We start from the raw sequence: 12244 nt of genomic DNA, 5'->3' as shown, positions 1-12244 counted from the left end.
TGTCCACTCTCACCACTATTATTCAACATAGTTTTGGAAGTCCTAGCCATGGCAATTAGAGAAGAAAAAGAAATAAAAGGAATACAAATTGGAAAAGAAGAAGTAAAACTGTCACTGTTTGCAGATGACATGATACTATACATAGAGAATCCCAAAGATGCCACCAGAAAACTACTAGAGCTAATCAATGAATTTGGTAAAGTGGCAGGATACAAAATTAATGCACATAAATCTCTTGCATTCCTATACACTAATGATGAAAAATCTGAAAGAGAAATTAAGGAAACACTCCCATTTACCACTGCAACAAAAAGAATAAAATACCTAGGCATAAATCTAAGAAGACAAAAGACCTCTATGCAGAAAACTATAAGACACTGATGAAAGAAATTAAAGATGATACCAACAGATGGAGAAATATAACATGTTCTTGGATTGGAAGAATCAATATTGTGAAAATGACTATACTACTCAAAGCAATCTACATATTCAATGCAATCTCTATCAAATTACCAATGGCATTTTTATGGAACTAGAACAAAAAATCTTAAAATTTGTATGGAGACACAAAAGACCCCGAATAGCCAAAGCACTCTTGAGAAAGAAAAACGGAGCTGGAGGAATCCGACTTCCTGACTTCAGACTATACTATAAAGCTACAGTCATCAAGACAATATGGTACTGGCACAAAAACAGAAACATAGATCAATGGAACAAGATAGAATGCCCAGAGATAAACCCACGCACCTATGGTCAACTAATCTATGACAAAGGAGGCAAGGATATACAATGGATAAAAGACAGCCTCTTCAATAAGTGGTGATGGGAAAACTGGACAGCTACATGTAAAAGAATGAAATTAGAACTCTTCCTAACACCATACACAAAAATAAACTCAAAGTGGATTCGAGACCTAAATGTAAGACCGGACACTATAAAACTCTTAGAGGAAAACACAAGAAGAACACTCTTTGACATAAATCACAGCAAGATCTTTTTTGATCCACCTCCTAGAGTCATGGAAATAAAAACAAAAATAAACAAATGAGAGCTAATGAAACTTAAAAGCTTTTGCACAGCAAAGGAAACTACAAAGAAGATGGAAAGACAACCCTCAGAATGGGAGAAAATATTTGCAAATGAATCGACAGAGGATTAATCTCCAAAATATATAAACAGCTCATGCAGCTCAATATTAAAAAAACAAAGTACCCAATCCAAAAATGGGCAGAAGACCTAAATAGACATTTCTCCATAGAAGACATACAGATGGCCAAGAAGCACATGAAAAGCTGCTCAACATCACTAATTATTAGAGAAATGCAAATCAAAACTACAATGAGGTATCACCTCACACCAGTTAGAATGGGCATCATCAGAAAATCTACAAACAACAAATGCTGGAGAGGGTGTGGAGAAAAGGGAACCCTCTTGCACTGCTGGTGGGAATGTAAATTGATACAGCCACTATGGAGAACAGTATGGAGGTTCCTTACAAAACTAAAAATAGAATTACCATATGATCCAGCAATCCCACTACTGGGCATATACCCAGAGAAAACCATAATTCAAAAAGACACATGCACCCCAGTGTTCACTGCAGCAGTATTTACAATAGCCAGGTCATGGAAGCAACCTAAATGCCCATCGACAGACAAATGGATAAAGAAGATGTGGTACACATATACAATGGAATATTACTCGGCCATAAAAAGCAACGAAATTGGGTCATTTGTTGAGACGTGGATGGATCTAGAGACTGTCATACAGTGAAGTAAGTCAGAAAGAGAAAAACAAATATCGTATATTAATGCACGTATGTGGAACCTAGAAAAATGGTACAGATGAACCGGTTTGCAGGGCAGAAGTTGAGACACAGATGTAGAGAACAAACGTACGGACACCAAGGGGGGAAAGCCACGGGGGTGGGGTGGGCATGGTGGTGTGATGAATTGGGCGATTGGGATTGACATGTATACACTGACGTGTATAAAATTGATGACTAATAAGAACCTGTTGTATAAAAAAATAAATAAAATTCAAAACTTAAAAAAAAAAAAAAAAACGAATACTAAACTAGGGGCTTCCCTGGTGGCACAGTAGTTGAGAGTCCGCCTGACGATGCAGGGGACACCGGTTCGTGCCCCGGTCCGGGAAGATCCCACATGCCGCGGAGCGGCTGGGCCCGTGAGCCATGGCCGCTGAACCTGCGCGTCCGGAGCCTGTGCTCTGCATCAGGAGAGGCCACAACAGTGAGAGGCCCGCATACCGCAAAAAAAGAAAAAAATCACCACAAACTTGGTAGCTTAAACAACAAAAATTTATTCTTTCACAGTTGTGAGGGCCAGAAGTCTAATATCAGTCCCCCTGGGCCAAAATCAGACGTCAGCAGCACAATAATTCCTCTAGAGGCTCTAAGGAAAAATCCATTCTTGTCTCTTCCAGCTTTTGGTGACTGGCCAGTGTTCCTTGGCTTGTGGTCACATCACTCCAATCTCTACCTTTGTGATCACACTGGCTTCTCTTCTGAGTGTGTCCAAATCTCCCTCTACTTCTCTCTTATAAGAACATTTGTGATTACACGTAGGGCCCATCAGATAATCCAAGATAATCTGCCCATCACAAAATCCTAAACTTCACTGCATCTCCAAAGTTTATTGCCATATAAGATAACTACTGACAGCTATAAACGGTTTTATGCTAACAAATTAGACAATTTAGATTAAATGGAAAAATTCTTACACATATTACCAAAACTGAGTCAAGAAGAAAGACCTATAACAGCTAAAGAAATTTAGTTAGTAATTAAAGCTCTTCCTACCAAGCAAATCAAAACAAAAACAAAAAAACTTAGACCCAGATTGTTTCACTGGTGAATTCTATAGAATACTTAAGAAATAATAACAATCCTTCACAAACTCAGGGAAAAAAAATAAAAAGAAGAGGAAAGAACACTTCCCAAGTTATTCTATGATGTCAGTATTACATTAATACCAAAGCCAGACAGACATCACAAGATGAGAAAACAACAAATCATTATCCCTTACGAATACAGAGGTAAAAATCCACCACAAAATATTAGTAAACTAAACTCAACAACATATTAAAAAGGTCCATATACTATGACAAAGTGGGATTTTTCCATCTGAAAATCAATGTAATAAAATTAATGTAAAAAGCCACATTAATAAATGTGTCCAGTAAAGGACAAAAATCACATGATCATTTCACTAGATGCAGAAAATGTATTTGACAAAATCCAAAATGTATTTTTAATAAAAAACTCTGAACAGACTAGGAATAGATGGGAAATTCTTCAACATCGTACTCAATGGTGAAAGGCTGAATGTTTTCCCCTTAATATCAGTAAGGCAAGAGTGTTCACTCTCTCTACTTTTAATCAACATTATACTAAAGGTTCTAACCAGTGCAGTCAGATAAGAAAAAGAAATAAAAAGTATCCAGATTTGAAAGAAAGAAGTAAAAATGTCTTTATTTGCAGGTGACAAATTCTGTATATAGAAATTCCTAAGAAATCCACTAAAAAAAAGAAGAAGAAGAAAGAAACTACTAGAACTAATAAATGAGTTCATCAAGGTCTCAGGATACAAGGACAAAATATAAAAATCAATTGCATTTCCATATAATAGCAATGAACAACCTGGAAATGAAATTAAGAAAACAATTACATTAGAAATAGCAGCAAAATAATAAAATACTTAGGAGTAAATTTAAAAGAAGAAATGTGACTAGTACAATGAAAACTACAAAACATTCCTGAGTGAAATTAAAGATCTAAATGAATGGAAAACATTCCATGTTCTTGGCTAGAAAGATTCAATACTGTTAAGAAATCAATTCCCAAACTGATCTACAGAGCCTACAAAATATACAAACCACTAGCTAACTTAATCAGTATATGGGGATAAAATGCAAATAGGAAAGGACAAGACTTTTGAAAAATCATAAAAGACTATTTGCAGACCTGCAAATATATTTTAAAACCTAAATGAAATGTATAATTTCCTAAGGAAATACCATTTAACAAAATTGATCCTGTTAGTGGTAAACAGTTCAAACAGACCACTTTCCATAAAAGAAATAGAAGGAAGCTAGCAACGAGCTATCACCACAAAAAAGTGCCAGGACCAGGTGGTTTCACAGGGAATTCTACCAAATTCAAAAACTAGGTATCCCATGGCACCACTAAAGAAAATTTTCTTATTTTTTTATGAAGCATAGCACTGATACCTAAACCCATAAAGAAAATTATAGATGAATATAACATAAATATTGATACAAAGATACTAAACAAAATAATAAAAACAGAATATCCAGCACCACAAAGAAAATAATATGCAATAACCAAGTGGGATTAATTCTAGGAATGTAAGTTGGTTCAATATTAGGAAATTTATTAATATAAAACACCACATCAACAGAAGTAAGGAGAAGAATTATGCAATTATCTCCATACATGTTTAAATGGCCTCTGACAAAATTCAACACCCTTTCCTGTTAAAACACTCAAGAAAATAGGAATTAAGCCAGTCTTGAAGCTACTATTTCATTTGGTGGGGAAACATTGGAGGTATTTACAAAGATCAGGAACGAGGCAAGGTTGCCTACTGTCTCCACTACTATTCAACATGTTACTGGTGGCATGAGTCAAAGCAGTTAGGTAGGAGAAATCAACTAAAGGCAAGAGAATTGGAAAAAAAGAAGTAAAACTATCTCTAATTGAAGATGATCTGATAGTATATCTAAAATCCTAGAGATTAATAACAATACTAACTCAAATGTTTAAAAAAATTAAACAAAGAAGAAGGACATGAACTTAACATACAGAAATCAACAGCCTTAATATACATAAATAATTAGAGGATATAAAGTAGAAAAAGCCCCACTTTAGGAACAATCTTAACAACAAGTGTGCAAAACTCTTACGAGGAAAACTTTAAAACACTTCTGAAAGTCACAAAAGTAGACTTGAATAATGAAAAGACATCTCTTTGTTCTTGGATAGGACAGGTCAACATCATAAAGATGTCAGTTCTACCTAACATCAATTTAATGCAATCTTTATTTTTAAAAGAACAAGCTTCCTTGTTGAGATAAACAAGTTAATAATAAAGTGTTTTTATTAAAAGTGAGAATAGGGCTTCCCTGGTGGCACAGTGGTTGAGAGTCTGCCTGACGATGCAGGGGACACGGGTTTGTGCCCCGGTCTGGGAAGATCCCACATGCCGCGGAGCAGCTGGGCCCGTGAGCCATGGCCGCTGAGCCTGAGTGTCCGGAGCCTGTGCTCTGCAACGGGAAGGGCCACAACAGTGAGAGGCCCGCGTACCGCAAAAAAAAAAAAAAAAAAAAAAAGTGAGAATAGTCAGGAAATCATTGGAAAAGAAATCTACAAGGGCAGGGGGAGGGGTGGGGAACCAGTCTTACCAGACATTAAAACACACTGTAAGTCTTTAAAATAAAATAGTATGGTCTTCAGTACTTTTCCCAAGGTGTATTCATGAAATACTTGAAATGCTTTCTAAAAATGACTGACTTTGGGAAATGCTGTATTCCATATTCCCTTCTTCAATATTCATAGGGCATTTAGCATGTTAAAGATTCTTGCAACAAAGTCAATATCTTTGCTTAAAAAAGTAATATGGTCTTGGTACATGAACTGATAAACAGCAATGGAATAGAATAGGAAGTCCAGAAAAAACCAAATACATGTGGTAGCTTATGTATAAAACTTATGTATACAGGTGGCATCTCAAAACACTAGGGCAAAGATGGATTTTTTAAAAAATAGATGGTGTTGAGACATCCATTTGGGAAAAGAAAAAAAATTAAATCCAGACCTCATACCACACAGTCCAAATAAATCAGGAATCTAAATGTAAAAATGATACGCAAGTACAAGAAGGCAAAATAGGTAAATTCCTTCATGACCTGGGCATATGTAAATAGTTTTTAACTAAGACACAAAATTCAGATGCAATAAAAGATTATAAACTTGACCTCATAAAATTAAGAATCTTTTGCATGGCAAAAAGTACCATAAAAGTCAAAAGACAACTGTTGAATTGTGAGAAAATATTTGTAACACGTATCACAGATGCAGATCTAATAACCCCAATAAAGAACTTTTGAAAAACTGAGGGGGAAAAGAAAAATGATAGGAAAATGACTCAAATGGGCAATTCACCAAAAAAAAAAAAAAAAAAGATTTTAAAAGGGACTTTAAACATACAAAAAGATATGTTATGGCCTCATTTCATGCTACTCTCCCTCTCATTCACTATGCTCCATGAACAGTCCAAGCTATAGAAACTTCACACTTGTTTATTCGTATGCTCTCCGCCTCCATCTCCCCACTCTTTAAATGGCTAGCTTCTTCTCATTTTCAGGTTTTCACTTAAAAGCCACCTCCTCAGAGGCCTTCTCTGATCGCCTATCCAAAGTCCTATCTGTCCCTCCACAATGATTCTCTATCATAGTGCCCTTTTATTTCCTTAGAACAACAGCCTAATCTGTAACTGTCTCTACAATTCAAATGTTAGCTTCCAAGGGAAGGTGCTTTGCCTGTCTTGATCACCGTTGTATCCTCAGTGTCTAGCACAAAGCTTGATACATATTTCAAAGTAAATAATGAGAGATTGGGAAATAACATAACAGATTTCAGGATTTGGGAGGTGAAACTCAGAGTGAAGGCAAGGTCCAAGATGTAGAATTGCAGTAAGCTGCTGAAAGGAATTAAGGCCATTCAAAGAACTGATGTCAAGGTGAGGGATAGATTATCCACATTTTCACTAAAGTCATCAACTACAGTATCCCTTGATCTGAGCACTATCTCTAGCTAATCCTTCCAGTTCTCTCAGTAATTTACATTTGATAACCTTTTAAAAATCTCATTGAGACCTCCTTTCTCTTTCACCCAGTTTATAAACTCTTCTAGCTCCACTTGCCTCCTTCTGCAGCCTACATCCTCAGTGTATAATCCCCACATCAATGCCTAGCCTTTTCCTCTATCTGCAGTAATTCTCAAGCATGAATCTAAGCATCACTTGGGATAGTTTAAAATCTGAGCATATTCCCAGGCCCCCACTCTTCTGGATTCAGTAGGTCTAAGGTGGAGGTCCAGGAATCTAGGTTATAACAAGCACCCCCAGAAAGTTTGGACACCGGTGATCCAAAGATAAAATAAGCACCGCTCTGGATGAAGAGATGCCCTTCTTCCTATCCCCGGAGAACACCTCCACCTGTACTCTAGAGCCCATACTTTTCCATCCCTTCAGAGATCTTACTTTATTGGCCTCGCTCCCCACTACGTCTGTAATCTCACCTTAAATCCTGATAGCCAAAACTATTTTTTCAGCAAAGCACATCTGATCCATGTCATCCCCCTGCTTAAAACCAACCGTTTCCTATCACCTGTAGCAGTGGTTCTCAACTTTGAATATACTTGAAATCAAATGTGTTCTAAGCACTATCTACAAATTACTGTTTTCCAAATATACTGAGAGATGTGAGACATCTCTGAGAGATGTATTTGTTTCCAAGTTTTAAAAAACTTGTACAGAAATTACTAAACATTTTGTACAGAAAATACCAGACATATTTATATAGCTGTTCTTATTACCCTATGATAATCCGCTTTCAAGAAATCATGTGCCATACACACACACACACACACACACACACACACACACACACGCCAAGAAGTCATAGAAAAGACGACCTTTTGCCAAATATATAAGTTCCATCTGTGGTGTACTGATGCATAGACAGCATTTACAAAATTGAAGAGGGTCATCCATTCCATGTTCAACGATCTACATCATGTATCTTATAGTAGTTGTTATAATAATTTAAATAGCATATAGTTATCATATTACTCTAAGTTTACTGTATAATAAACATCTACGTCACGTAAACTCATTCCTCTGGATCTGTATCTGAAAAGAATTCATTTATGAGATCATTATAACTAAATCCAAGTGCACATTTAATTTCCTAAATTCTTTTTGCTGTTCTACCAAAATGTTAAAATATTCTATGGTCAAATAATTTGGGAAACCAAACTCGGGTAAACAATGTACCTTGCATATATGTGCCCTACTCTTTTTGAATGTATGTAGATGCTGTTTTATCTATTAGCAAATTCCATCAACAACACTGCCACATGGTAGCTTTTTTATCATTATAGATTTTCCCAGTCAGCAGATACTAAAGAGCCAGCTACTTTTATTGTGGAGAGATTTCTTTTTTTAAACAACAAAAAGGTACCCTCATACTCAAAAAAATTGGAAACCACCATTCTACAGAATAAAAGTCCAAATTCCTTAAGAGGACATACAACAAGCACCTCCTATGGCCTAGATTTCCAAACATACTTCTCTTAACACAAACTCTGCAATTTTTTCTTGTATTATCCTAAAGCTAAACCTTAATATGCTCTCAATTTATCATAACAGTGAGTCAAGATTCTAAGTTTTTAGAATTAAGACGGTACTTTACACATCAAGTAATTCAACTCCTTAAATTTATAGAAAAGTACATCACCTTCTTGTGTACCATTTGTTTCCTGATAAATACTGTACTATTTTTTAATAACTTAAGACCAATAGAGAATGTAAAATTTCCTAATAATGCTCTAACAAACTTTGAAAAAGTGAGTTTCAACTTGATTCCTCTTTTCCATTTCCTCTATGCTCTGGCAGTACCACTAAATGGTAATTAAACTCAAGAGTTTCACACATTTCAAAAACAAATTTACCTAATTAAGAACAGGAAGCCAATAAATCACTTTGCAGATATGATAGAGTTTTGCTCCTACAGGTTTATCTGTAAGAACCTCAGGAATTGAAAACAGAGGTAACTAAGGTTTCTGGAGTTTAGCCCTTCAACCATACAAATGAATTCCCAATGATGATAATGATGATGATGACAGCAGCTAACATTTATTAACTCTTTACTTTGGACTGTATTAAGTCCTTCATATCACTACCTCCTTTAGTTTTTCAGACAACCCTCTAAGGTAGGTAGTAATTACTGTCTTCACTTAACAATTAATAAAACGGGGCTCTGACCAATTAAATAACTGTCAGGGTCCCACAAGTAAACTTTTCCTCAGGTGTTACCGCTCTCCAAAACGAGCGCATGTTTCCCTCCCTCCCATCAGCACGCATTGACCCCTTGGTCCTTACCAACCCTCTAGGTGGTCTGGTAGGGGACAAACTCCTCCACCAGGCCCCCACTTACATTCAGCAGCCGGTGCCCAGGACCATCCTTGGCCTCGTCTTTGGGCCGATTCAAGGTCTTGCCCTGCTCCTGGATGTTACGGGTTGCAGAAGAGAACACCGACCCTCTAGCATGTGTGTTTTCCAAGTTGATACGGGGAATCCTCTGAAGTATCGGGGCTGTGTACAGGGAATGGACCCGCCCGCTGCGGTTATGTGCTGTGCTGGAAACCTTGCGCACGTCTCGGGGCGGCTCCATCCCTCCATCCGCAGCTGGGCAGGTCTGCGCACTAACCAACCGACGACCTGCTACTGCGCAGGCGCAGCCCTCTCCCCGCCTTTCCCACGCTTTTCCTGTGCACGCAGCAACCCACCGGCGCCCCGCGTGACCCACACGTTCGCGCCAGGCTTCTGCCCCAGGCTAGCTTTGGGGGCGTGCTAGTTAAGCGAGCCTGCAGGGTCAGCGGCAAGTCCTTGCCCAGGCCGTTTAAGTCTCCCTTTGAAGGAAGTCAGAGCAAGCTTGTGGACAACAAGGCTCCTCAGCACGGGGATTGAACTTGGTTCGTTTCTTGCCTGCCCCTTAACCCATCATAAGCCCTCTTCTCCCTACACCTCCTTACACTATCCCCTGCGCTCCAGATGTTATATTTCCAACAGTCTACGTGGACATCTTTACTCGACTGTCCCATAGACTCATAACACAACACGTTAATATTCATCTTCCCTCTCAGACCTCTAATATGTTCCAAACGTAGTTAATGTAGCAATGTCATATCCACAAAAGCTTAAAACTTCAGACACAGTTTTGAATTCTAACCCTAAATATCTGAACCCTACTCTTTCTCTCTGTGGCACCTCGTCTAGGACATCTCACACACAGATGCCTGGAATGGTTTACTCATGGGTCTCCTGGCCTGCTGTCATCCACTCTTTCCACTGCTCCAGTGTTAATACAGCTTACCTTTTAAAGCATACAAACTTTCAGAGTTTCTTTATTGGCCACAAAATTATAATTCCATAATATGTAAAACCAGGGACTCCAAAATGCCCTTTACACCTCAGGATCATTACTTATGGCCATTCTATATGGAATCTATTTTTCTTTTATTCAAAGGCCACCTCAGAGTTCAGCCTTAAGTTTTATAACCCCATACACATACCCCCAAAGCAGAATTAATTGCTGTCTCCAAGCTGCTACTTGGCATATCCCTATTAGTGGGCTCACACTATTAGAATTAGTTGTTAATTTCAAAAGATAGAGTTCTTTGGGGGCAGGAATCTGATCCTCACCTTTCACTCTTCAGGGTTCATGGCACAATACCCCAATGCCCTTGATACATGTTTGCTGTCATTCTGAGTCTGTGCTGTGTCGTGTTTAATCACTGTTCAAAGAGACTTGCTGTCCACCAGCACACTCTGACTTCCTTAGGGTTCATGTGATGCAACAACAAAAATCTAACCTAACTTTAATCAAACCTCTAGCCCTAACCTCCAGTCTACAGGAAATTCAGGAGGTAGAGAAACAAACTCAATGATACTTTTACGGGTAAAAAAAATCAAACAAATAAAAATGTAGGTGGGACTATTTTTAAAAACTGGTTTGGATTCTTCATACACACACACACACACACACACACACACACACACACACAAAATATCACGGGGGAATGTAGAATGGTATGGCCTCTCTGAAAAGAGTTTGGTAATTTCTTTAAAAAACTAAGCATGGAACTACCATACAACCCAGCAATTGCACTCCAGGGTGTCTATCCCAGAGAAATGAAAACTCACATTCACTCAAAAAGCTATACACAAATGTTCACAGCAGCTTTGTTCATAATAGTCAAAAAGTGGAATCAGCTCAGATGTCCTTCGACAGGTAAGTGGTTAAACTTCAATACATACCTTGGATCATGGCTTTGCAATAAAAAGGAATGAACTATGGCCATACAACGTGGGTTAATCTCCAGGGAATGCGCTGAGCAGAAAGAAGCTAATCCCAAAAGATTACACACTGTACGATTCAACTTATAACATTACTGAAATTACAAAATTTTAGAAATAGAAGACATTAGTGATTGCCAGGGCTTAGAGTTAGAGGTGCAGGGAGGGGAAGTGGGAAGGAGGTTGTGTTTATAAAAGGGCAGCATGAGAGATTCTTATGGTTTTTGGACTTGTTCAGTACCTGGGCTGTGGTGCTATATAAATGAACCCTACACAATTGATAAAATTGTATAGAACTTAATATATACAGACACACACAAGTGTGTACAAGTAAAACTAGGGATATGTAAAACTAGGGATATCTGAACAAGATTGGTAGATCATGTCAGTGTCAATATGCTGGTTGTGATATTATACTATGAATTTTGTAAAATGGTATTTGGAGGCACTGGCCAAGTGTACAAAGGATTACTCTGTATTATTTAAGTTTGCATGAATCTACATTTATCTCAGTAAATTTTTCAATTAAAAAATATCATGGGGGGGCTTCCCTGGTGGCGCAGTGGTTAAGAATCTGCCTGCTAATGCAGGGGACACGGGTTCGAGCCCTGGTCTGCCGCGGAGCAACTAGGCCCGTGAGCCACAACTACTGAAGCCTGTGCTCCGCAACAAGAGAGGCCGTGACAGTGAGAGGCCCGTGCACCACGATGAAGAGTGGCCCCCGCTTGCCACAACTAGAGAAAGCCCTCACACAGAAACGAAGACCCAACACAGCAAAAATAAATAAAATAAATTAATAAACTCCTACCCCCAACATCTAAAAAAAAATATATATATATATATATCATGGGGGAGAAAAGATGAGACCATTTTAAATTTAGATAACAAACTGAAATGCGTAAACCATGACTAGATCTTAAGAGACATCTGGGAAAATTTGAGAATGGATTGAAATTATTGTTTTTCCAACTGTTTGAATGATATTGTGCTATGCAGAAAAATGTTCTTTTTGGAGGATGCATGCTTAAATATTTGGGTGAAGTGACATGATGTTAGCAACT

The 12244-nt window shown here is 38.0% G+C and overlaps 1 protein-coding gene across 1 annotated transcript in view; it reads right to left on the bottom strand.

Annotated features, from left to right (window-relative positions):
• C2CD6 (C2 calcium dependent domain containing 6) overlaps positions 1-9504 on the bottom strand; it is a 138437-nt gene extending 128933 nt beyond the window's left edge. Inside the window, 1 exon segment of the mRNA XM_060015396.1 lies at positions 9262-9504. Within this exon segment, the coding sequence (XP_059871379.1) occupies positions 9262-9498 (237 nt within the window). The 5' untranslated portion in view covers positions 9499-9504.
• Between the last annotated feature and the right edge of the window lie 2740 nt (positions 9505-12244).

Source organism: Delphinus delphis, chromosome 7, assembly GCF_949987515.2.
Source record: "Delphinus delphis chromosome 7, mDelDel1.2, whole genome shotgun sequence".
Lineage (NCBI taxonomy): Eukaryota > Metazoa > Chordata > Mammalia > Artiodactyla > Delphinidae > Delphinus > Delphinus delphis.
Note: the sequence above shows the minus strand (reverse complement) of the source record. Positions and strands in the feature narration are given on the sequence as shown.